We start from the raw sequence: 27,627 nt of genomic DNA, 5'->3' as shown, positions 1-27,627 counted from the left end.
ATTTATACTCTATACTAGGAAGTCCTAGCAAAACTGGCCTAGATTATCCAACACAGTGAATTTATATTTCATCAAGAACTGAATGGTTAAAAATGCAGTAAGTAGATGCATGGATAGAGAATAAAGACACTCATAAATATGTACTATATTTTGTTGCAAAATGTGTCCAAAAGAGTGCTAGAACTGCCACTGGTATAGATCATGACAGAGAGAGTTATTCTTTGTTCAGAGATGAATGGAGAAGCAAGAGCTGAATAGAGAAATAGCTATTTGCCTTGCATGTTCATTTCTAAAAAGAGATCCAAAGAAACTGGCCTTGACTGAACCCATAAGAAAATGAAAGGACAGTTTCCCTCTTTCTCTATACACACACACACACACACACACACACACACACACAAGGTTCCCCACTGGTCAAGAATAAGCTTAAGTGATCCTCACCATTGAATCCTAACTCCCTGTAATTCATTCCTCTATGTAACCATCAATTTCAGTTAATACCCTTATTGTTTACTCTAATCGAATAACTACCTGTATAACTGTTTTATTCATCCATTTCCCAGTCCCTAGCTTCTAGTGGGGATTTAATCTTTGCTGAATGGAAGAGAATTTGTACCCAAAACGGTCTATGGCCTTACCAGGTAGAGACATGACAACAAGTCTGAGCAACACATGAATTTCTTTGTCCATAAACCACCCACAGATTCTTTTTTAATATATAATATTTATTTATTTATTTATTTAGCTACGGGTCTTGGTTGTGGCACGTGGGATCTTTAGTTGCGGCATGTTGGCTCTTAGTTGTGGCATGCGGGATCTAGTTCCCTGATCAGGGATCTAACGTGGGCGCCCTGCATTGGGAGCGTGGAGTCTTAACCACTGGACCACCAGGGAAGTCTAATCATGTCCTGTATACATTATACAGACATACTTTTTACTCGCTATTTACTCTTCCAAATAAAATTCCCTGTCTCCCAAAGCTACTCATAAAATAGGCACTCAAATGCTTGAGGAACTGATTCATTCATTCTGAATTCCAGGTTCCCTTCTAGATAAGAGCTGCAAAACGTCAGCATTTGGCTAGTATAAGAGGTTAAGGGACCTGTAATCCCAGTTTTTCCTGGACATTTCAGATGAAGTAAATGACAAATACCATAATATACGAAAATGGTTTTATTCCTAATTTTTAGTTCCCATACAGTTTACAAATACACTTTTACTCTGATAATACGGCTTTGCAACTAGCAAAGCAGTTGAACTAACACCCATAAATACAGGTGAGGAGACAATTAACATCCACTAATGTTTCTCTACATAAACTATTCTTTTAATGTCATTTTTTAAAAAACAATTGCAAATAGACTACATAATATACGTGGGCAAAAAGGCAATTAAGTGAATCTCTTGAAACACTAATGTATAATAAACAGTGCATATTATCAACATTTACATGATTCACATCAAAATGATGACATCCTAAAACGTATTCCTTTTAAAGGAGAGATTTATCAATAAAATATTACATATCTTTTAATACTCTGGTACAATACTTCATATACTGCAGGAAAATTAACTGTAGATCTAGTCATCGACTTAATAAAGGATCCTTTTCCATTAGCTTTTATTAATAAAAGAATCACAACTAGGTCATAAATAAACAGGCAAATTATTAATTACATGATTTGAGGTTTAGGATGAAAACTTGTAAAAATTAGTTTGATATACAGCAAAGTTATACAACACACTAAAACCAACTGTTTAATATTTTTGCCTTATGTGAACTGCCCATAGTAAAAAAGGAACAAACTTTTTAAGGATGGAAGGTATAATAAACTATATTTTGGAACTTATTTTTCAAGAGGAAGAGGAAAAAAGATTTTAACGAAATTAAGGGCTAATACAGATCCTAATAAAGGCATATTGAAATCAGGGAGGCCATGTGCTTACGATGTAAAACTTTATTCCGCCAACAACATACAGAAAACAAAAACTGCACTGGGTTTGTACTTACGTCTACAGTCTAAGTTTCCCTTACGGATTAACAAGCTACAACAGAACACTTCACAATTGCATACCTTTTTCCACATTCCTCTGAACTAGAAATAACCCAGGACATTATATTAGTTCTTAAAAACCCTAGTAACCCCTTAATAACCCCTAAAAATAATCTTGATGATTTTCTTGGCTGTTCCAAAGCAACTGGGCTCCGTAAAGAATGCACGAACACCAAGAAAGTAGTACATGTATTTTCTCATCCCCATTTAGCCACATTTGTAAAGTCACCAATTTCAAAGGGCGAGATGACCAGAATTTTCAGGAGGGCCACACACTGGATACAAGGTGTCTTTTTGTTTTGTTTTGTTTTTTAAAAAAAAAAACAGGCTATTAAGACTCTGAAATTTGGCTTTTTTAAAAAACCCCAATACCACATGCCAGATAATTTCTTCACCCCAAATATAAAATCCTATGCTTGTAATTTTAAAATACTTAGCCAGCTATGGGAATATTGTGCAAATTTAATGTCTACCAGCAACGCAGAAGCAGACTACAGACGTGTAGCTATCACACCTATTTTCCAGGTAACCTGATTCAACTATTACTGACTGCTGTGGTCCCAGGCCCTCTGACTTCCTCAGAAACCACCTCTTTGGAACTTCCATTTCCACTGTTTTTTTTACACCCGCACCTCAAGCTCACCTCCCCCTCCCCCATCTTCACAGCCCCTCCACGTGAATCCATCCCATGTAGTCTTACCGGAGAACCTGCAATCACCTTTACCAAACACACGACAAACCTAGGCAACCTAGGGACTATTAATCTTGTCTTGGCATCAGTTTACACCACATAATAGGTGCTGACTTCGTGGAGGGAAATCTAAATGAAATCAATGTCCTATTACAAACGAAGCTGGCCAGGATCAGGTGTTTCCAAGTGCAAAAACAACTGATCTTAAGCTACAGGCAGAGACGTTAATGCAGCAGATATGTTGTACAATCAAATCCTTGTATGCTGGTGAAAGACCTTGCCCCCAAAGTCCAGAGTCAAAACGTTATCGCAAAAACGAGGACCATTCAATGTGACAATGCAATACAAATAACAGGATTCAAGATCCTTGTTGCAAGTACTGAACTGGAATCTCTTTCTTTACAGGCTTGACAAGAAGACAGCAGTCATTTACATTCCTCTTAGAAGGTAATTACCTTCAACAATTCTAAGTTCAATGGATGGGGGGGAGGGGAGGTGGGGGGAGAAGTCAATGTAATTTTGTCTGTGAAAACGGCAGCCAGGCTCTCCCCAAACAACCTCAGGGTTTCAAAGGAGGTAAAGACCTCAGAAAGGAGCTACTAACAGGGTTGGATCTAGTCCTTCCTTTTCTGGAGACAAAGCAAGAAGAATTCGATTAAGGAGATCATGACTTAACGGCAAAGCTGCCGTGGCATTTTATTATCTTTACAAAGTCCATCAAAGATACTTCAATTGAAATACACTCATTGAATGATGATTCAACACACAGGGCAAAGAGGGATGTCTTTGGAGAAGGCACTTCAGGTAGAACATTAGCAAATCCTACTGCTTGGTTAAAACAAAAATGAGCTACTGCTAATTCAATCTGACTAGTGGCCTCACGAGAACTGCCCCTCCGCACTGCAGCCTTGACTGCGTGCATGGGTGTGGGGCCCGACTGAAGCCAGGGGCGTGAAGAAAGCACCCCATTCACCTCCCTCTGCAGTGGCCAGGGCAATGAGGTGGCTCTGCTTTCAAATGCTCTGCCCTCCTGAACACACCCAACCTTAAGAGACCAGTTTCCCAAAGCAATGGTTTAGAACATATGCTAAGAGCCAGCAGAACTGGTTCAGGAAGCTCGCTGAAGGCCCTCTGTTTCTGCCCGACTTCCAGCTTACAGCAGCTATCATAACCAGCTTCAGCTTCCCAAGGTCACTAGCAGCTTCTACTTTTGCTAACCTCTTTTTTTAGCTGTTTTTCCATGGCACTGGTTCTGACGGTCTGTTACACTGGGGGCCTCCAAGGAACCTCACCTCCATTTCATGCCCTCGTGCAGTCTCCTCTTCCCAAATCGGAGCTGGGCCTGGGACTGGTTTTAATCAATAGAAGGCAGTAGAAGTGATGCTGTGACAGTTCTGGGTTTAAGTCTTAAACCTGGCCACTACTGCTTTATACCCTTGGGACCTCTGAGCTGCCATAAATGTGGTCCAGCTACCCTGTGGGCGAGGCCACGTGGAGAAGGTGAGACCTGAGGACCGCATGCAGATGGAGAGGCCCAGCCATCCTGCCAACCACGAGTGACACCAGCAAGACAAGGAGAGGAACCGCTCAGCTGAGCCCAGCCCAGTTTGAAGAGATGGGGAAAAGCCAGTTGTTGTTTTAAGCCACTCAGTTTTAAGGTGGTTTGTCAGCAACAAGTGATAACCCAAAACTGGTTATCCATAGATGCATTTTTTCCTAAATACAATTACTCAAATGAAAAGAAAAGATGACAAACGTTTTCCCACCACGAGTTTCTCAGTCAACAGGCTGAATGGTAATTGGTCAACTGCTAAGAAGAAACCATGCCTTTTATCCTAAGTTCCCATGATTTCCGCCCCCATGATTTTTCAATGGCAATGCAAGGGGAGACAGTCTGGGGCACTGGCTTAATTATTATTTAGCCAAAATAAGAGGCCATCAAAATGCATTATCCACTACTGGATAAGTGATGATAAATGAAATTGTTCTCACTTCTATAGGGTGTTGTTACTTAATTATCCCCAATCATTTCTCCTCTTACAAGTGCCCTATCATTCCCCACAAAGCAGGGGGGAAACTAAGTTTGTTGAGGTTATCAAAAGAAAAAATGCCAATAACTAGAATTTGAATCACCATCATCTGGAAAATATAGAGCACAATTTAACTGCTTCCTCAATTTAAAATAAAATTCCATAAAATATAACACTGTCTACATCATAGAGATGATTTCTTCTTATCTGAGGACATGAGTAATTGGAAATCAGGTATTGTTGAGTTAGAATACAGTGGTCTTTAAATGGTTTCAAATTTTGCTTATCAAAAGGTAGTCAACCACAATGCAAGCCTTCCAAATTCAAATTCATTCTTCATGTAAACTTTCTTGCATCTGTTCTTGATCTTTTCAGGGAGAGGGGGAAAGTCCACATCTGGCAAAGAAATAAGTTAGAATTTTTAAGGAGCATACATCTAAAAGTTTGGCAAGGCAGTAAACCATTTTAAAGTAGATTTAGAGCTTTTAAATATACTATTCATTGAAATGGGAATTTCGACGTGAAATGCTAAAAACTTACCTTTTAAACATACATCACACAATTGGGTCCCTGTCTAAAAAGGTGAATGGAAGGAAGGAGACGTACAAGGGAGACGAATTCCCAGCATCAGAGCTGGAAGGGATGTGGAGTTGAGCCAGTCAGAGGCCCAGGAAGTCCAGTGCCCTGTGTCATACAGCCAGCCAGTCAGAGGCCCACTGGGGTGAAAACTCAGGCATCCTGACTCTGACCATCCAGTGCCATGTCCCCACAGTCCCTAGATCCCTACAGATCATCTCCCAGCACAGCGTGGGTTAACCTACTTTAATAAAAATTGCAGGAATGATGATATCTGCCCTTCATCACCAGTATCAACCATTTTTCTGTAAGTGCTAACCCTGCCCTTCACAGAATTAATTCTGTATTTGATTTCAATATTTAATGAATCCAGCTTGGAGAAAGAAATACAGGCAGAAGAAAAAAGAGGCTGGGTTTTAAAATTCAATTGTGGTTCACTTTGTTAAAACAGTCACAAATTATTTGCCTGCTTCAAAATGCCACAAATGATATAAACAATGAACCAGTAGAGCACTTCTGTTGAAATACCTATTTCTGTGCTTGAAGTCTTGGCGGGTCTTCTCATCTGAAACTTTTCTGCTGCTGCATCAGACCCACATTTTCATAGACTCTAGCATTATCTTCTCTCATTCTGAAAAGAAGAAAAGGAAGACGACACTAATAAAAACGCAGACATACTGTTTAACCTTACTTGATAGTTATAATGCACATACTCTATTCTCTGGGGACCGTATGCGGCGCAGACATAGCTCCTGCCCCCAGGAGCTGACATTATAGGAGAGGATATCGGACAGAAACACACAGCAAAATAATTCTGAAGTAAGAGGCTCGAGTCCCTGTGCTCCCGGGGTTTGGCGGAAGGAGAGTTGTTTTCCAGGAGGGTGGAGGGAGGCAGGCCTGTACGATGAGGCATTGGGTTAGACCTTGAAGGAAGCTGGGACATGTGCATAGAAAAAAGAATGGTGTTCATTGTGGGCAGAAGGATCTGAATGGGCCAGAGCAATGTAAAGGCAAAGTGTAGGAACGGTTAGGCAGGGACTACAGATCCATTCAGCCCCCAATCCGGCGACATGAAGGTGAACATGAAGCTGACCGGCAGTTTAGGGCCCCAGGGTGGAGGGGCAATGCATCAGAGCCCAGACTCTGTTTTTTGGTTTTTTTTTTTGCGGTACGCGGGCTTCTCACTGCTGTGGCCTCTCCCGTTATGGAGCACAGGCTCCGGACGTGCAGGCTCAGCAGCCATGGCTCACGGGCCTAGCCGCTCCGCGGCACGTGGGATCTTCCCGGACCGGGGCATGAACCCGTGTCCCCTGCATCGGCAGGCAGACTCTCAACCACTGCGCCACCAGGGAAGCCCCCAGACTCTGTTTTGCTGAGCAGAGTGGAGACCAGAACAGTCCAGGGGGACGAGGAACCCAGCAGCTCTGGGCTGGTCAGAGAGGAACAAGCTGAAACAAGCAGCAGGGGCCCGGGTCTCCTGGGTCTGCACCCTACAAGGGGGACAACGGGAACGGAGAGGCAGAGAACCTATTAGTCACAGGCAGGCCACTGGTAAAAAGGGAGTCGTCAGAGCTAATTCTGTTGAGCCAACATGTAGGGAAAGCTTTCTGGCAAGGACTCGGAGCCCTGACGTGCTGGTTCCACTGCAAATCACTGCAGATAGCAATTTAAAATCAACTTTCCCCATCAGTCCGCTGGGAAAGAAAAAAGCAGGCAGAAGGAAGAGGCAGCTTGGTGGAGAGCATACTTTTGCTATATAATTTCATTTCAATGTTAAATAGAAAGCAAATGTAAATACGAGCCTTATATATGTTATCAAAAACGTTTATATAGAGTATTAAAGCCAACAGGGGTTTAAAAATCCACATCAGAAGCAAACAGGGATAAGACTCCTAGGGGAAAATAAAAAGTAAATGTTATACCAGAGAGTGACTTTAGGATATACAGAAAAAAAATAACTTACAATTGTTATTCACATAATCGATTTAACGAATATTTTCTTATCACATATTTTAGTTTAAACATGGAGTTGGAGAAGTTTTTCTGTACAGGACCAGACTAAAAATAATGTAGTCTCTGTGGGCCATACACGGTCTCTGTCATGTATTATTCTTTGTGTGTGTGTGTTTTTAATAACCCTTTAAGAACCGTCCATGAGCTGTACAAAAGCAGGCCGTGGCTGGATTTGGCCTGGGGGCTGTAGTTTGCTAACCTGGTTTAAATACCCACAGTAGATTTCTACTGACTGTGGAAAATTAGACCATGATTGTGTTGACACATTGATGGTCAATTTACTTACTTTTACATAGCCAAGAGTCTTGACTCATCAAAAAGGGTGTTACCTACCTCTGCAACAATCCACACCCCATCAAAAGAAAAATTAGATTCTTGGGACTTCCCTGGTGGCGCAGTGGTTAAGACTCCGCGCTCCCAATGCAGGGGTCCCGGGTTCGATCCCTGGTCAGGGAACTAGATCCCACACACCACAACTAAGGTTTGCATGCCACAACCGAGGAGCTGGTGAGCTGCAACTAAGGAGCCTGCCTGCCGCCACTAAGACCCAGCACAACCAAATAAATAAAATACTTTTTAAAAATTAGATTCTCCTTGGAGAACCAGCACTTGATATCTGTACAGTCCCGTAGACTCCTAGCCAGTGTAGCAAGCAGCCTTCAGTTTAGTTCAACTAAAATTTAGTTTAGCTAGCCACTGGCACACTCAAGAACCAGTTAGGCAACAATAATGTGCACCAAGGAAAGGCATGTGCTGCAAAGACGTATCATTTTTTAAAGCTTTTCTATAGGATTATGTTCAGGTAAAAAGATTTTCCTTCATTTCTACTTACTCTGCACAGGACGGCGTTGGGGTACAAGGTGGGAGGGGACTCTGATCTCCAGTTGCCTGGTCCGTCAGGGAATACTTAATATTTGTGTATTCGTGCCCTTTCCTCTTGCTTTTCTGTAAAGTGAAGATTGCATATATGAAGAACTGTGACTTTTTTGAGGGAATGAAGAAGTCAAAAAGGCATTTCATTAAAAAGAAAAAAAGAGAGAGAGAGTTTGACAGACAGACAAGTTGGACCCTGAATACTGGTATGTTGACCAAATGTCAGGGAATTCACCTCCTTCATGTAAATACATCATATGGGTGAAAAGGACCTTTGAACCATACAATTCAAAAGCAGAGAGTCATGCATTAACAACTTACTGTATTAAATGAAATGTACCTGTTTCTGGACTAAGAGAGAATTCACACGTTCTTTGACACATTAGCATCTAATCATTTCATAGTTCACTTGCAACACATTTAATGATTTTCAAGTAAACAGGTGGGAAAAGAGTTTCAGAAATAAACGCACTCCAAGTAAAAACTGCACACAGGTACAAAAGATGGCAGCACTCTTAGCAGAATAATACACTTTATCGTATCGTCCCCACCCCACCCCCACTCCAGAAAAAACTCTAGCACATTTAAAACTTTGCTTTCAGCCCAATGATACTCTGGGGGAAAAAAGGCAGAGAAAACCAGTAAAATGTAATCTCATTTCAGATACAGAATGAACTGCATTAGGTAGGACTCTAGTTAGATGATTTATCATTCTTTCCTCCTAAATTCACCCAGAAACAACGAATTCCGAAAATCTAATCCATCAAGTTATCTTCATTATATAATGCTGCCTTCATTACAGGATTATTCAAGACACAGTAAATGTTAGAAAGAGTATCCGTATCAAATACTGACGTAGAGCAGTGACTCTCATTCACTGTTGTTGAGAGGGTGAACTGGTGCCATCACTCTGGTACCCAACTGATAGTACCAACTAGTTAGTATCCGGTAATGATGAAAAGGCACATATATTTTACAACGTTGAACATTTACTTCTTGAGAAACTCACGCACCCAAGCCTAGAAAGAGCTGACAAGGATGTCCAGTGACGTGCTATTCCTAACAATGTTCACCAAGAGAACACTGAATACCTCACAATGAATACCTCACATTCATATCACGAAATAATATGCAACAGTGAAGAGGAAAAGTGCGTGTGTGTGTGTGTGTGTGTGTGTGTGTGTATCAAAACAGATTACATACACAATGTTAGGTGGAAAAACACAAACTGCAAAACAATGAAACAGTATATCATCTTGCTAAACATTCTAAACATAAAAACAATGTCATATATTGTATACAGATATTTGTATTTAAAAATTTTCAAATACAAAAAGAGACTGCAAGGCTAGTTACTGCCTTGGGGTTCCGAGGGTGAAGATGAGGGGTGGCCCTGGGGGTGGGTGTCAAATGGAATCTCAGCCATATAGTGGTTACACTTGATTTCTTTTAAAAAGAAAAAAGATTTGAAAGAAATGTGACAAAAGGAAATGGTCTATTATGGGTGTGGTACTGAATGTTTTAAATTTTTCAAGATAAAATGTAAAGCATAAAAGAAATTTAAATCCACCAGTGGAATTTTTTTTTCCTCTCCTTTCTCAAAACTCACCAAAAACAGCTAAATAAAAAATGGAAAATCTTACTATACATAAAACAAGGGAATGCTACAACTCCAATCTACAAACTATAAAGTGTCTCTGATATAGTACTGTGAAAACTGGACCAAAATAAGAAGGAAGCTGAGAAGTAACACATACCCCTCAGATGGTAGCAGGAAAAAGAAACCCCTGAATGTCGCTGTCCCAGGAGTGAAAGGCCTGGAGCTGAGCCATGGCAGGCCATAGGAGAAGTGGGGGAAGGCTTGTCAAGAGCCAGTTCAACACAGTAGAAAGGCCCACAGTCTGAAGAGCCTTTTCTGCCGTCCACTGCCACCCTCCCAGCTGAGGTGGCCTAGAGGAGAGGCAGGGTAGGAGGGAGCATTATTAACCCCTCTGACTCTACAGGCATTGCAAAGTGTCAGAATGACCCCCTGAACACCAACACACGGATGTGCTCCCAGGGCGAAGGTAACAGGGCACTGAGACAACAAACCCAAGCAAAGTTGTGGACCTCCTCAGCCACCCTGCCTCCCCTCGCTATGGACTATCCGGTAATAAAGAGGTCAGCACAGAGCCTATATAAAGAAGCGGGGGAAGGTACAAAAAGGAAAAAGGGAGCAAAGAGCAAAAGGCAGATGGAGAAAACACATCAAAAAAGAACCTAAACAAAGAAAGAAGAAAAGATGAACACAAATAGTTCTGCCTTAATATCATAGACTTTACAGACATGCGCTTTCTTAAAAAAGAGCGTAAATAAGAGATTATATGACAACAGAGGAGATGAAAAGCAAGCTGGCGAAGCAACAAAAGGAAATAAAAGAAAGACACAAAGTATAGTAAGTTCAAGTCTAATTAGAGGTAGCAAAAAATTAAATAACTAAGAACATAGAAAGGGACATTGTAAACAGTCTAGAGGAAAACATATTTTTTAAACTATTAATAAAATACATAAAAGTGATGGAGAAAGCTATTAAGAGATTTGATATATATTATGGAATTCCTGAAGATGGGAACAAATAAAACATAAAAAAATATTCTAGGACATAATGCAAGAAAATGTTCCAGAAATCTCAAAGGAAAAAAAAATCTGAACCTGCATTTTATTTTATTTATTTATTTATTTATTTGAATCTGCATTTTAAAAGGAAAAACTTCACAATCAATCTCCCAAACATCAACGATAAAGAATATGCCTGGATTGGATCTCCAGGCAGAAAAAGTCAGTCACATATAAGGGGGGATAATCAAATTGACTTTAGACTCCAACACAGCCACATAATTCCAAAAAATCCTGTGGGGAAAAAAAACCCCAAGAATCTTATACCCTACTAAGTTACCCTTCAGATATAAAACTAATGTTCGGACATTTTTAAGCATGCAAAAACTTAGAATGTAATTATTTAAAAAAAAAAAAACAGCTAGTAATGAAATCTAGCCAACAGAGATAAATCAAAATCAAAACAAAGAATTCAGAGAAACAGATACCGTGATAAAAGGACTAGAGTTTTGATCTAAATACAGCACTAACACTGAACAACTGTCATAATTACAGATATAAATGTCATAAACCATGACAAAAATCAGGAGATAAAAGAAAAATGTGCTAATTCTCTTTCACAGAGTTAAATATCAATTATTATTACAGTAAAAACAGTTAAAATTTTCTAAGCACTGGCTTTGTGTCAGGCACTATTTGAATATATTATCTCATTTTAATCCTCATAACAACCTTTTGAAATAGATACTATTATTAGCCCTATTTATTATGTTATTTATTATTTATTTTGGCCACGCCACACGGCACGGGGGATCTTGGTTCCCCCACCAGGGATCGAACCCGCGATCCCAGCAGTGGAAGCGTGGAGTTTGACCACTGGACCACCAGGGAAGTCCCAGCCATATTTAACAGATGAGGAAGTGGTGTGCAATTTCTAGTCATAACCTTAAAACAGGGGTTGGCAAACTAATGGCCTAGGGACAAATCTAGCCCAGACCTTTTGCAAGGCTTGTAAGAATAGTTACTTCATCACAAGTTTAATAGTTTTTAAAGGGTTGTAAAAAAAGAGAGAGTATGCAACAGAGACCATATGTAACTGGGAATCCTAAGAGACTCACCGTCTGACCCTCGACAGAGAAAGTCTGACTCCTACATTAACAGGCAACTGCTTGCCCTCCACTTCCTCCTACTCTCTGCAACCATGTGAAAAAGGAAACATCCTAAAGGACAGTAGAGGGACAAGACCAAATGTACCTGGGTCCCTGGATGAACCTAGGTCCCCGCCCTATACCCTCTGATCCCCAAATTGCCTGCCAGCTTGGACTTCTCTATAGAGAAATAAGCTTCTATCTTGTTTAAGGCACTATTATTTAGCCTCTGTTAAAGCAGCCAAACCAATTTATTATAAATTGCAGTCATTACAGAACTTATAGTCTAGGGAAGAAGTTGCAAAAAAGAAATCCGAGGAGAAAATGTTTCATTGAGTCTATATAGTATTTGAATTTTTTGAACTGGTTTTAAAAATTTAAAGTCCTGGGCTTCCCTGGTGGTGCAGTGGTTGAGAGTCCGCCTACCGATGCAGGGGACATGGGTTCGTGCCCCGGTCCGGGAAGATCCCACATGCCACAGAGCGGCTGGGCCCGTGAGCCATGGCCGCTTGGGCTATGCATTCGGGAGAGGCCACAGCAGTGAGAGGCCCGTGTACCGCAAAAAAAAAAAAAAAAAAAAAAAAAAAATTAAAGTCCTTGTGAATAATCACCTCTGAACAGCAGCCATACACTTTTTAGCACTGAAATGCTGACTTACATAAGAAGTAATTTTTTTAAAGATACAATATAATTTAAAATTAAATATTAGCTGGAAGAATTGACAGAGAGCATCACTTACTTAAAAGTTTTAAAATCCTAACTCTTTTTTTTTTTTTTGCGGTACGAGGGCCTCCCACCGCTGCGGCCCCTCCCGTCGCGAAGCACAGGCTCCGGACACGCAGGCCCAGCAGCCATGGCTCACGAGCCCAGCCGCTCCGCGGCACGTGGGATCCTCCCAGACCAGGGCACGAACCCGCGTCCCCCTCATCGGCAGGCGGACCCTCAACCACTGCGCCACCAGGGAAGCCCCTAACTCATTTTTTTAAATAAAAAATTTAAATATACAATAAATAAACTGAAGCATAAAGATGCTTTCTACTCAACACTTTTTTAAAAATTGTGGTTTAAAATAAAACACATGAGATATATCCTCTTTACAAAACATTATGTGTACAGTATAATATTGTTAACCACTTGCTATTGGTGTACAGCAGATCTCTAGAACCTCATCATCTTGCATGACTGAAACTCCATCCCCCCATTTCTTTCTCCCTACTACACACTTTCTTGAAAATCAAAATCAATATTTCTACATGAAGTGATGACAAAAGAATTTTCCAATGAGGAATAATTAATGCAAATGGAACAGGAATTATTTTTAAAAATCATAGCAGCTCGAGGAATAACATAAAAATGCTGGAGCTTTTTAGCTTATTTTGGAAAAACAAGAAATAAAACTGATTCACAAGTCAGATGGGTTTGTTTCTCGGAACCATGACAGCCCAGGCTGTCTTATAGATCAAGAAAAATTCTCAGGGGGTAGGGGCTGTTTTGTTCCATTTTGTTTTATTTTGCTTTGAGGAGTGGAGGGAAATTTATTTCAGAGGAGGTCTAAAAAAATGATCTGAAATTTATCTATCCTCCACTGGAATTCAATGACATAGCATGGTTACCAAGTCGCTTGCAATGTTTATAAAAAATCTTACGGTCTTGTCAACTGACACACAGCCAAGGTTGAAAGGAGGAACCAACCATGAGGCTCTAAAATCATCTGGTATTAACTATCTTTCCATGTGAGTAAACCCAGTTACATTCTTAAACCTTAAATTACAAAAAAGCCCAAAAGCCCAGAGCAGGGAGAGAGTAAAATGAAAATGCTCTTGTCTAAGTTACAGAACAACAAGATGATGCATCCAGGGTGCTCTGGGCTCAAATGTCAGGATTACAAACACCCTGACTCCTTCCACATCTAATCACAGAATCTTACTGGTTCTACTCTCCCTGGGCTCACTATCAGCCCCTGCTATCCTGTCCAAACCACCATCAGTTCTCACTGACGCTGGTCCCCCTGCAGCTGCTCAAGCCTCGTGCCCACCCAGCCTTCCCTCTCAAGCCAGGGCCCTCTTTTTAAAATGACAATCTCTTTTTTTTCATAAATTTATTTATTTTTTATTTATTTATCTTTGGCTGCGTTGGGTCTTCGTTGCTGTGCGTGGGCTTTCTCTAGTTGTGGTGAGCGGGGCCTACTCTTCGTTGCACTGCACAGGCTTCTCACTGCGGTGGCTTCTCTTGTTGCGGAGCACGGACTCTAGGCGCGTGGGTTTCAGTAACTGCGGCACGCGGGCTCAGTAGTTGTGGCTCGAGGTCTCTAGAGTGCAGCGTCAGTAGTTGTGGCGCATGGGCTTAGCTGCTCCACGGCATGTGGGGATCTTCCCGGAGCAGGGATCAAACCTATGCCCCCTGCATTGGCAGGGGGATTCTTAACCACTGTGCCACCAGGGAAGACCTGAGGATCTTTTTATGTCATTCCCCTGCTTCAAAATCCTCAGTGATTTCCCATTTTCCTTAGGATAAAGTTTTAAATCGTCAATATGGCCTGCAAGACCCACCCCCTCGAAATCTGGCCTCTGCTGACTTTTCTAATCTCACCCAACACGCCCCATGCTCTCCCTCTAACTCCTTCTGCTCCATCGTACGGATTTATTTCCATTTCAGGAACATAACTACTTATATTTCCAGGATCTGGCACAGTGCCTGGCACATAATACAACTGACTTTAATTAATGCAGGAATGAATAAACAAATGAACAAATGTGAGAACACCTTTTTATTGAACCAAGGAGATTATGGAAGATATGTGAAGAAGCACAAGGCTAGGGAAACAAATAAAACAGGACAAATGGAGGCATGGCCTCATGCATATATGTGTGTGTGTGTGTGTATATACACACACACGTGCGCGTGCGCACGCGCACACACACGCACACACACATATATATATATGAGAGAGAGAGAGAGAGAGAGAGAGGGATTATATAGAGAGAGCTAGACAAGAGGAGTAATTAATTTGCTAATTAGCAATTCAAAGAATATTATACCAGTACAAACTAACATACCCAGTATCCAGATCTTGGCTTTGAAATACCACTCTTCAGTAAGAAGCATCAAGGGCTCCTTAGAAAACTGGCTGGGAAAGTACAAGATGAACCTAGATCATCTTGTGGTGTCAAAAAGGGTAAGGAAGTAATCAAAAATGGGAACATATCAAAAAAACACAGGAACCAACTCGAAAAGGTTCCCACTAGGCAAATTTGGGACAGTTTAAGCAACAGAATAAGTAACAGTAATGGACTATAACCCATTCTGACATAAATAAATGAATGAATAAATAAATAAGGAAGATGGGAAAGCTATTTCTTATAGTAGGCTTCCATCTAATAAATGAAAAGGGAATGGTGAAAAGAGAAAATCACCATTGGGCAAATGTCACAGTGGTAATTTTTCCTGGCAAGAATCGTGAATGAATATAAAACTGGTAGGCAAAAAGTATGATGAAAAATTGTTCATTTATACAGTTTCTTGTATCTACCTACAAGATATTAATTAAAAAGGGAAAGACAGCAACGTAACAGTGGGGAAATCAGACAGACAACACCTTAATCAAGTGATCAAAGTTAACACCGTCAGGAGTGAAACAAACCAAGAGGGAGCTCATGATGTGATGTACCAGGAAGGACACAGCATCACTTCTGCGACCGTCCTGTCAAAAATGCATGACCTGAATCTCATCAAGAGAACACATCATACAAATCCAAACTGAGGAGCATTCTACCAAGCAACTGGTCTGAACTCTTCAAAAATGTCAAGGTCATGAAAGATAAAGATTGAATACTGCTCCAGATTAAAGGAGGCTAAAAATACATGACAGCTAAATGCACCACGTGACCCTGAACCACACGAAGGATATTAGTAGGACAAATTGGCAAAATCTGAACACGGTCTATAGATTCGAAAATAGTTACTGTATCAGTGCTAATTTCCTGATTTTGATAATTTTACTATGGTTATATAAGAGAATGTCCTTATTTCTAGGAAATACACATCAGAGTATTTGGAGGCAAAGGGACATTAATGTTTGCAACCTACAAATATTTCATTTAAAAAATTATATAGGTATATATAAAGCTATTTATATATGTGTGTGTGTGTATATACATATGGAGAGAGAGAGAGAATATGAATCAGTGATAAAGTAAATGTGTTAAAATGTTAACAGTCAGGAAAGGTGGGTGAAGGGAATTCCATTATACTGTTTCTGCAAGTAAAAAAAAAATTGTTTTAATTCTGAAATGGAAGTTAACAAAAGAAATCTACTTCCAAGTAAACAGCAGAGTGTGAGAAGATCCATTTATAAAGAGCTGAGAATTTTCTCAGTCTTGCTCATTTGCATTTCCTCTAGATTCCCACCTGTTTCTGCATTTCCTCCTTCCAATGCTGTCTGTTTCTCTACTGCCTTTTCTTTTTTTCATTTATCCCTCTGTAGCACATTCTTCCACTCCCAAAGGTCCTTAATGCTTCATAATTTTGGAAATGACTGTATTTCAAAATAATTAATTATCCTAAATGAGTTTTGTTCTTTTGCTTAATTTAAAAATCAGGTGGTTTTAATGTTCTTTTTTTTTTTTTGCGGTACACGGGCCTCTCACTGTTGTGGCCTCTCCCGTTGCGGAGCACAGGCTCTGGACGCGCAGGCTCAGCGGCCATGGCTCACGGGCCCAGCCGCTCCGTGCCATGTGGGATCTTCGCGGACCGGGGCACGAACCCGTGTCCCCTGCATCGGCAGGCGGACTCTCAACCACTGTGCCACCAGGGAAGCCCGGTTTTCATGTTCTTAAGTCTGCCACTTAAACCTTCTGCTAAAATAAAGTACTTCTTACTTTACCACTAAATCAAGTAGCAAGTTCCTACACTGAATCAAACACTACAATGCAGAAAACAACATAGTACAGGATCTAATTTTTAAAAATAAATATAATCTAAGCCTACATATATTTAGGCTACATAAATCCAAAGGCTCATGTACCAAATAGTAGTTCATGTGCTGACACATATTGGCACCAAAAAAGTATTGGCTGAGTGGATGAATGCATGCATGCATTCTAGTACTCTTGGGGTGGGATTACCAGGGACATTCAGTTTCTATCGTCTACATTCTGTAGACTACATTCTGTCTACATTCTACCTCTCCTACCCCTCACCTCCAATAAAAGAGCAGCGATAAAGGTGTTTTGTTTTTTTTTTAAGTAGTTCCTAAATCCAAGTTACAACTTCAAATTCAGGGTCAGAGGGACCATATATGGTAATGGGAAGATCTGAAGTGCCAGAAAAGCTGGGAGGGAAAGTCCCTAAATTCTCCAGAACAAGAAGAAAGACCAAAGCTTCTGAGTGAAATAGAGAGCTTTCCCCCCAGCTTTTCTGAACAAGACTACATTATGTTCTTCAAGATATTCCCGAATAACTTCCCATTTGTACCAACTGTACTATCCTCTCTTGTATTTATTAGGAGTCCTTCTCTTTGGGCAGCTTTATGCTTTAAGTATTCCTGGCCCAAATTAATATAACTGGAAGACAAATATAAAATAGCCTACAGTAACCATCTAAACAGCTCATAGCACTTACAATAACACAAAGTCAGACTTAAAGCAGTAAAGTTCAAAACCAGTAGCTTGTTAACTATTTGGCGGTAGCTTTCTATACACACACTGCTTCTGAAGATGTTTTTGTACAAGGAAACAATCTAGTGAGTATTTCTGTGTGGACTGAGAACCTACTAAACTAACTAACTTTGGCTAACCACACTTTGATAACGTGGCTGCTATGCTGCTGGGCTAGAAATCTTTCAATTAGGTGGCAGGTCCTATTTTGAGAAGCTGAGTTTTCTGGAAGGCAATAAACAGGGTAAAGCAGGCAAACCCTGTTGATGTTTAGACACCATCCAGTCTGCAGCACAGCAATGGGGCTGGGGCTGGGGCTGGGGAGGGAGATAAGCCTAAGCTCCGGAAAGAGCAGTCTCCTCAATCCTCTTTAACTCAGCTTTCTGTCTGTTATGAATAGCTTCCAATGGAAAGGCACCAATGCCACATTGTTCTTCATTATGCATGGCTTATTAAAATTGAAATTTTACTGTTTCCAACTCGACCAAATTGGTGGTTCAAACCCCCATGTGCTATTAAGAGTGAGGCGTTCATTTAAGAGATGGAATCAGGATGAATATCGCCTGGACCAAAAGTGGAACAGGCTGGAAACTTTGAGGCTTTGCGTTCTAAGCTTGCCGTGTGAGCCTGGGAAAATCCCAATTTTTCTGTGGCTGTTTCCCCAATCTGTCAGGCCTGGTGCTCCTTCCTGAGCTACTCCATACTGAAAAATCAGAGCTGTGAAGTAGGGAATAATTCGTTTCCAGAGAGGCCCTTCCTGGTTGGGAACTTGTTTCACCTTTTCAAAGAAAGACAGTTATCTATCAGAGCCTGTCCTTTTGCATGGAAGGAGAGCATATCCAAGCTGCCCAGAGAAAACCACTGAAAATCCACACGCCAGCCTTCTAGGCTTGGTACCTGCTCTTCTTCAATCCTGCGCTGTAGTGTTTCAATATAATGCTGGACGGCCATATAGATGAATCGGTACTGTGCTTCTGTCTGGACCATCCCTGACCTCTGAGACCGCACCATCTGAATGGTTTTGGGAACGTCAATGTCACAGTCGACACCTACAAAGCAAGCACCATGGAGTATCAGGATAAACTGCAGAGACAATGTGAAGTGGTTTAATGCACAACTGTTAGCAGACTCAGAGATAAAGCAAACTTAAGTCTTTAATGTTCTAACCGAACATGTTCCAAGGGCTACAGCACTGGCCTTCTGACCAATACCAAGGATCCTAGAAGATTACAGCGTAAAGGGTCAGCAGTGAGGGGTCCCTCACGTTCCAACAGCACCGTCCCATACCATCAGCAAGGCAGTTGCATGTTCAACAAAAGACCAGAGCAGTGGCACCCACAGCTCCTAGGCTTTGTTTTATGCCAAAAGCTCAAACAGCATCACTTCTGTTCTCTGGCAAACATACTGAAAGCTGAAGTCTCCGGCCTAGATTTTTGTGAAAATATTTTAACATTCAATTCTCTTCTACAGGCTACTTTCACTAGCACTTTCCTTCCATAAACTGAAAACAGGAACTGTAGCTTCTTGTCCGCCAGATGACCTACCTTTCTCTCTGATGATGTCAATAAGAATATCAATCACAATGAACGTCCCTGTTCGGCCAATTCCAGCACTGTGGGCAGAAGGATGAAGAGCGAGGACAACGGAGTCATTCATGAGGGTTTTATATGCAAAACCAAGCTATTAATATTAACAGAAACAATGTCTGCTCTTGGGAGTGTTTATTAGATTGTCCATTTATATTTGCAAATATATTAGCAAAGAGCACGGGGCTTTGGACTCAGTCCATCCTACACTTGGAGTCCAGCTTCTCCAGCACAATGTGCCTGAGGCCACTCCCTTAACCTCTCTGACCCTCAGTTTCCTCATCTGTGAAATAGGTTGTTGTGAGGATCAAATATGAGTAACGGATGAAAAAGCACTGAGCTCAGATGCTGGTATAGAGCAAGTGCTCAATAAAAGGGAGCTTTTAAAGAACTGAATAAACAACGTTTCACACACATCTACTTGCATATGAAAGAGATTTAGGAAACCAAACTTTCCCCAGTATAATCATGAAACCTAAGCTTGGGCACCAGCAGCCTGCAAACTCTGGTGCAGAGGCCATGGGCCTGGCTTCTAGAAGCCTGGATGGGGAGCAGTCCAAATCTTCTGAAGCAAACAAGTATATTGTCAGGGGAAAAAACATACCTCATTTCCATGGAAAAAGAGAACAGAAGCACAATCAAAGAGATGAATCCTAAATTATTATATTAACAAAGAAAACCAAGCAAACATTACCAGACTAAGGGCTCCTTGAGAATAAGGACTGTTTACCACCCTGTGCCCCACCACCCCCAGGTACACGGTGGTCCCGTAGGATCTAGAAGAAATGTACTTTGGGTCAAAGTGGTCCCTTAATGCCTCAAACAAAGATTAAATTTTTCCCTCAGTTAAAGAGCTGGGGATGGGCAGGTAAAAACAGGCCCCCTGGGCATCAGGACACGGGACAGGCAGCGCCCTAGAAGTGGGAGGGTTCGTCACCTGCAGTGAACCACCACAGGCCCCGCGTCCGTGATGCTCTCCTGCTTATGGTGGACCTCCTCCAGGAAGTCCAGCACGCCCCCGGGGTCACTGGGCACTCCGTGGTCCGGCCAGGTCCGAAAGTGGTATTGCCAGACCGTTCTCTCCGTATTCCCCTGGAGTAAAGCCAAGAAAAACCAGAAAAGAATTAAATAAATCAAGGGGTTGAGGACTCGTCTTGTCCCCATCTTTCCCAGATCCTACGTGAGCCAGGGGACCAGGCCTGCACAGAGCCTCCTCACACACTGTTTACAGGTCCCCTGCACGAGTTTCCCAGATCTCTCCTCCTTTTGGGTCTGGCTGAGCAATCCTGGAGGCAACCCTTGGCCTCTGCCATAAGAACCAAGATGTCTTGTACGGCTATTTGTTCTTCAGGAAACTACTGCCTGAATCGGTCTCTGAATCCTCAGCCAGGGGCAGATGAGGTCCCTGACCCTCCTCATCCAAGTGCAGCTCTACCTGGGAGGCAACTGAGCCCTCTGGGACTCAGGGCTCTCCTCCCACCAGATGAGAAAACGGGTATTCCCTCAAGCACTTGTTCCTCTTTGTCTTTTTGTACCTGGCCCTCCTCCCCTCCCCCAACACACACTTTTATTATAATATGATATTTAAACCTCTGTTTGCTGCAAAGCAGATAAGAAGACAGGCTTTGCAATCAGATGGGTGGATTTAGGCCCAAACTTCAGGATTCACACTCACTGCGGCCCCTGGACATCTCTAAGCCTCAACTTCTTCATTTGCCGATGGAGATAAGAATCTCTCAGTCACAATACCATTGTGAGGACTAAACAACATCAATTAAACACACAGCCACTGCGCAAGAGACAGTTAAGAGACTCAGCACACTGGTGCTCTTCTGAGGACTGACATTAATAAAGGTCAACAAGGGTACCAAGACCACAAAAAACCAAAAAGCATTGTGTTCTGGGTCTACCCAGATTAGATCACTGTAACGGCACTATTCGTTACTACATCTTCTTCTGACATATCTGGAGACAATCCAAGCTAAGTAACATTTTTAAAGGCGATTTAAAAGAAGAGAGAGAGAGTATAACTAGACCAGTGTCCACCACCAGTAACCTTCAGAACATCCAGGGAATCTGAACCACAATCAAGATCCTTTCTTGAATTATGTGCATTTAATTTGCTGAGCCAGAAAAAGATTTTTCTGGATGTTACCAGTGAGCTAAAGATCAGGGGGCTACCAGGGTCACAGAAAGGACAGGGAACGAGAGAGATCCAGCGCCCGGAGCATCCTTGCTCCTCGTCCTTCGTAAATGGCCACTGAGGTCTCTGCTCCCACCCCTCCTTCCCAAGCAATCAGGAGGCTTAAATGAGATCATGTGATAGCACTTTAGAAAACATGGAATGAGCTCTACAAAACAGCAGATAATCTGTGACCAGCAATTCTGGAGAAATGATTGGTCCCATGTCAGCACCTGCATCCGAGGGTGCAAAACACAAACCCAAACGCCAACATTTCCCGTACCTGCTCCTCCCAAATCTCCGATAACAAGAAGATGGATGGTTTATCACTAAAACTGAAGAAAAATCCACCTGCTACTGAGAAACACCTGATGATGAGAAGATGGGTAGTTTATCACTAAACCTGAAGAAAAATCTATCCGGAATCTTTGTCCGATGTCCTCTAAATCTCTGTCTCATTTCTGCTGGACAACTCCTCTCTCAGTCTCTGCAATTGAACCTCCACCCTCTCCCCACAACTGCACCCCCGCTGACATCAGAAGTTTGACATCCCACCCTGGACCACAACTGCCAAGGCTTCCAGCTCACTTCAGTCCCCCGACCACCTCAGGGAACTCACCAGACCACTGAGCCCCTCCATCCACCCTCTGCCTGCCTCCTCCTGCCCTTGCTGCTGGCTTGCCCAGCTCAGATTCCACACACTCTCCTCACAGCCACTCTCCAACACAGACCTCCACTCCCTCCACCCTCTCTCCATCCACTGCACACACAAACACACACACCCCGCCCCGCCCCAGCAAAGCCCCAAGCCTGGACGAACCTAACCACCCACTTTCTCTGTTTTGTACCCAAGGAACAGAGTGTCCTTGGAGAAAACTCACACCAGGTGACTGGTATCACTGAATGTTCATCTTCACCACCTCAATGGGCACTCAGCACTGCCCAGAAATTTACTGGATTTCTTGCTTTGCTACACAATGACTATTTCATCCTTTCCCTACTTTCCTCAAACATTTCGCCTCTTCTTATTCCCTTTGAATGTCAATGGATGGCCTTGCCTCAGGCCTGATAGAGAATTTAGAGCAAATCCCTGTCAGCTCCCCTCCCTATATCTGTGGCCACCTTCTCCTCTTTCCCTCCTGTGGCCAAGAAGTGCTACCCCCATCGATCAAAACCAACCCATCCACGATGCTCTAGATCCCACGCCCCTCCTCATCCAGCCTCCACCCTTGCCTCCCTGGCATCCTCACCTTGACGTCTCAAAGGCATCTCAAACTTTACGTGTCCAGCAGGTTGCGCTTCATCCTCCCTCCCTCCTCAAATCTGCTGCAGCCCTCGCCCCTCATTCACACCATCATCAAACCCCTTCACATTTACATCCACAATTATCTCCAGTCAGTCCCCTTCTTTCCATTGCCCCTACCATCTTTTACCCAAACGATTCAAGCCCTACCATCCTGTACATCTTCCAGCTTTTCAGACCTCTGCCACAGTGCCACTGTCCACTCAGACTCAAAACCCTACGACGTCTGATTCCGCCTCCTCCTCCAATAGCCAAACTATCCCTACACACCCTACAGACTTCACCCCCCCAAGGGGTCTCTCACATCCCTCGCTTCTCTTCTAGAGTTTATTCTGGCATTTTATATCATATTCATTTCCAAAGGAAGGGAAAAGAAGCAAAACGTGGAGAGAGGCCATCAGACCTAGACCTCTGCGGAGCCCTCCTGGTTACAGGCGTCCTGGCCACTGGAGTCACTCCATCCCACTCTTCCCTCGGGGGGGCTGTAGGACACCTTCCTGGCACCTGTCTCCACATGTGTCCACTTGGCACAAGAACCGTCACGGGTCCAACACCAGCCAATGAATAAAATTTACATTTCTTTTTTTTTTTTTTTTTGGCCATGCCTGCGGCATGTGGGATCTTAGTTCCCCAACCAGGGATCGAACCTGGGCCCTCTACAATGGAAGCACAGAGTCCTAACCCCTGGACCAAAAGGGAAGTCCCTAAAATTTACATTTCTTCAGTGAGAGTTAAGGCTCTTCCCAACTTGGTCCCAACCTCTCTCAACCCGTTTACTCCCTCAATTCCCCACTTGCCTTCATTCCCTGTAAACCCCATTTCCTTGACGCTGGCACTTCAGAACCCTGGCTGACAATGACACGTCATCTGGGAGGCCCTCTCTCCGCCATCTTCTCCCACAGAGACCCCGACCTAAAGGCCCACCCTCTTCTGAGATGGTCTCCCTGATGCCCCGGCTGGAAGCCCAGCCTCGGCAGAACTCCAGCACCTTAGACGGGTGTGACAGCCGGTGCCTGCTCGACAGCACAGGACTTTGCATACGTGGCTTCTCTCGGCTACATGACTGCAATTCCCTGGGGACAAAGGCGATTTCGCTTACCTTTATGTCCCCAAAGGACTTTGAAAAAGTAAGCCCCTCTCACCATGCAATTATAATGAATCCAAATCTTGTTGGATTCAAAGTTAGTCACCCCAGGGACAAACCTGAACTACAAGCAATTAAAAGCTGATGCCATGGAATTTGGTCACTGAACAGGCCTCAGGGCCTTTGCACTCACTGCTCCCTCCGCTTAGAACACTCCTCTCCTGACCCTCTGGATGCTGCTCCACCTTCAGGTCTCAGCTTGCGTGGCACCCCCTCAGAGAAGCCCTCCCTGTTTACTCCATCTCGGGTACCCAGTCACTCTCTAACATACCATCCTGTGGCTTTCACAGCTGGAGCACAATCGGAAAGCTTAGTTGGTTATTTACTCCTTAACCTTCCACCTCCCTAGGCTCTGTGGGGGCAGGGACTGTGCCGGTCTGGTTTGCGATGTATCAGTAGTACCTTGACGGTGCCTGGCACATAGAAGGCTCCTGATAGATGGATGTTACTCAGTGAGTGAACAAATGCCTGAAGGTATGCAGACAGGAGTAACCGCACGACCCTGGATTAGCGCACACCATGCGCAGTTACCAAAGTCTCTAAAGTACGACAATATACTTACTTGTCCAACCTTCGAAAGTTTAAGTTCTCTTAACGTATAGTCATGAGCAGCACTTTCTTTGACGTTCCTAACGCGCATGACCCCGTATTCTTTTAGCGCATACTCATCAGGCCAGTATTTAACACATTTACTCTGGAAGGGATCAGAGAAAAGACAGTTAATCTCTGTGAACTCTGACATGAAAGCCGAAACCAAAAGAAAACCAACGTTCAAGTCTTCCTTGATGACCACTAACATGGAAAACGGCCTGTCTGGTATCTAACTGTTGGGTTTTGAAAGAAGGAAAGAAGAATTCAAAAAGAAAAGCACGTGTGTGGAGAACCAGGGAGAAGTGGGAAGAGAAAGCTGCTGTTGCAAAATTGCCTAATTTAAGCCAGGTCCAAGGAGAGTCAGTGTTTGCTTATTTCTCTCTAAAGAACCAAAGAGGCAGAAAGAAGGGGACTACCCAGTATGAGTGTGCTGCCTAGCATGCACTCAGTTCTGAATTCCAGAGATCTACCAGTCACTATGCAGGGAAGGCAAGCAGGGGCTCTGGAGGTGGATGGGCTGCCCAACAAGCCAGACTGTCTGGTCCATTTCCGTGCCAGTGTAGGAGGTCTCCCCGCCTTATCTAACCCAAGTGTGAATAACTCCAGCACAGAAAGGCAGCTGATGGGGTTTTGAACCAGCTGCTTTTTCTATATCCAGATCCATCTGATACCTGCTACACACGTCACCTTCGCTTAACTGGGTGCCTGGGAACGCCAAGCCTGCAATAGCTGCTGGCTTCAGAGCAGGCAGATTGGAGAATATGGCACCAAGGGAATCATTCTGGCTGCCAAAGAGGAAGATATTTTGCTCAATGAGAGATGAGTCTGCGTATCTTTGGTGATATGTCCTGGGCAGAGAATGCCTTTGCGTCTTGTTTTCTCCTGGGAGCAGTCACCCACACCACTCACTTTCAACAACAACCAAGACACAAATATCAGCAAGAGAAATCTACCTTGTGCATTAGGGAGACAGAGAAATTCACTGTTATAAAACGAGAAATCAGAGAGCAGCTGCAGACATCCCCACAGTCAATGACTGAGGGAAAGAAGAAAAACATGGCAGGAGGAAAGGTCAACAGAAGAATTAATGGACAGCGTTTACTTTCCTGCTTAGCATGGCTTATGTGGTCTTTTATGTATTATTCTGAATTCAGCTTTCCCTCCACGATCCTGTAGATCCAAAAACCTCTTTGACAGATTTGACACAATTTTTATTATCCCCAAATAAACACTTTGACTATTAAATGTATGCAATGCTGCCACTCTCCAAACAATTCTGAGGACTGCTGGCCGCTCAAAAGAAGACAAATTAAATCACAACTCCTAACATTGTAGCTGACTCTGCATGTCTGCAATCTACTGTGCCCTCCTCCCAGTTTCCCAAACTCTGATGTAAACCTTGGCAAACAAATTCTAAAATGTGAGTGCTAATACTTTAGCTTTTAAATTAAAGCCCAGGAATCAAAGGGAATTCAGAGTCTGGTTTTTCTTCTGTGCACTGGAGGGGATAACAGGCGAACAAGTTACCAGAAACGCTCGCGGGGAGACTGAAAGCCCATCATGTCCTCCTCTCCAGCAGCAGAGTACAGAGGGAGAATGAGAAAACAGACAAAGGCCGGGAGAAGGAGGTAAGGAGCTGGGGGCAGAGTGACTTGGCCCAACGTCTGTCTATTCTAGGCGTTTCTGGCAGCTCTTCTGAGAGGGACCAATCCTGATCCCTCTGAAGTGACCTGAGAACTCTCTCTTCACAGCCCTCAAGTCCTCTGAGAACAGGTGGCCTCCTACAACTGCAATCAGGCAACAGGCAGGACGGAGGGCTCAGTTTTCCTTTCCATACTTAGAACAGGTGACACTCACCTGAAGCAAAAACTATGAAGACATTTTAACTTGTCCATTAATTCAAGAACATCTACTGTTACTGCAGGCAGCTGCTAGAGGAAGCCTTTGTTTCACAATGACCAGACCTGGCCTCAAAGGTATTCAAAAGTGTAACAACTAGCAGTACAATAACAAAAATCTTACAAAATCACATTGCCTTTCACAACTGATATGAAAATTACATTAGAAGGGCTAAAATCCAAAATCACCCATCTGTCTTTTTATAGGGTATGACTGCTACGTTCCATGCAACTTTTACATAAACCAGTTAAAGTATATCTAAATAAAAAGAACTTTGACTAGAACATAAACAAAAACAGAGAACTTTTCCATATTAAAAAATCCACAATGGATGGGTTCACTTTGGGATAACACACAGAGCTGTCACTCAGTGGGATTTGTCTGCTTCTCCATAGGTGTGGGATGTTATAATTTTTAAAAACCTGAAGTGTCATGAAGAGTGCAGGGAGATGGGTACTAGGCATATGTTGCTTGGGGGGAGTGTACACTGGGACAACCACTCTAGAGGGTAGTTGGCAGAATTTATTAAAATTTACAACATGCAAAAGCAAAAACAATAAATAAACAAGAAAAAATAAAAAAAATTCAAAAATGGAAAAAAAAACAAGAGAAAAAAAGAAAAATTAAAAAAATTTTTTAAAAATTTACAACATGCACACCCCCTATGACCTAGCAATTCTTCTTGACATCTGACCTAGAAAAACACTTACCACATACAAAAGCAAGAACAAGATTGTTCACTTCAGCACTGTTTATAAGAGAAATAACTGAAACATTTAAATGCCTAATATATGACAGTTAAACAAATGGTAGTACATCCATACCATGGAATACCATGCAATTACTAAAAAGAATGAGATAGGCCAATATGTACTAACAGAAGAAGTTAGAACATATATTAGGTGGGGAGAAAAGAAACCAAGATACACAATAAAGTTACTGTATGACAGCACTTTTTCATACAGTACTTGTCCGAAAATAGCACTATATACTTCTATAGGAGCATGTATGTATGTGAATACATATACATGTGCAAATGTAGGTATATAATGCCTATTATACACATGCATATGCAAATGCCAAGAAGACAGTGTAGAAGAATACGCATCAAACTGATAAGAGGGTTTATGTTGGAGGAGGGAACAATTGGGTGGACAAGGGATGGTGACAAAGGTAATTTTAATTGTAAGGAGTTTGAATGTTTATCTGAATATATTGTCTGGATAGTTCAAATTAATTTTTTAAATGCTTAGAAGTCCTAAGTATAGTTCACATGACAAGTGAAATC

At 42.5% G+C, this 27,627-nt stretch overlaps 1 protein-coding gene across 2 annotated transcripts in view; it reads right to left on the bottom strand.

The window, feature by feature from the left end:
* Window positions 1–1,155: 1,155 nt before the first annotated feature.
* The window catches only part of PTPN11 (protein tyrosine phosphatase non-receptor type 11), a 78,354-nt gene continuing 51,882 nt past the window's right edge, over window positions 1,156–27,627 (bottom strand). The window contains exons 10-16 of one of the 2 annotated variants that reach the window (XM_079943500.1): window positions 24,412–24,543; window positions 20,158–20,324; window positions 19,179–19,246; window positions 18,532–18,683; window positions 8,197–8,309; window positions 5,880–5,982; window positions 1,156–5,171 (exon numbers count right to left, since the gene is read on the bottom strand). In XM_079943500.1, the coding sequence (XP_079799626.1) occupies window positions 5,913–5,982; window positions 8,197–8,309; window positions 18,532–18,683; window positions 19,179–19,246; window positions 20,158–20,324; window positions 24,412–24,543 (702 nt within the window). In that variant the 3' untranslated portion in view covers window positions 1,156–5,171; window positions 5,880–5,912. The remainder of the gene's footprint in view (window positions 5,172–5,879; window positions 5,983–8,196; window positions 8,310–18,531; window positions 18,684–19,178; window positions 19,247–20,157; window positions 20,325–24,411; window positions 24,544–27,627) is intronic. The other variant, XM_079943501.1, reaches the window with a different exon arrangement.

Source organism: Stenella coeruleoalba (genome assembly GCF_951394435.1).
Source record: "Stenella coeruleoalba genome assembly, chromosome: 14".
Taxonomy (NCBI): domain Eukaryota; kingdom Metazoa; phylum Chordata; class Mammalia; order Artiodactyla; family Delphinidae; genus Stenella; species Stenella coeruleoalba.
The sequence above is the reverse complement of the archived record's forward strand: the minus strand, read 5'-3'. Positions and strand labels throughout refer to the sequence as shown.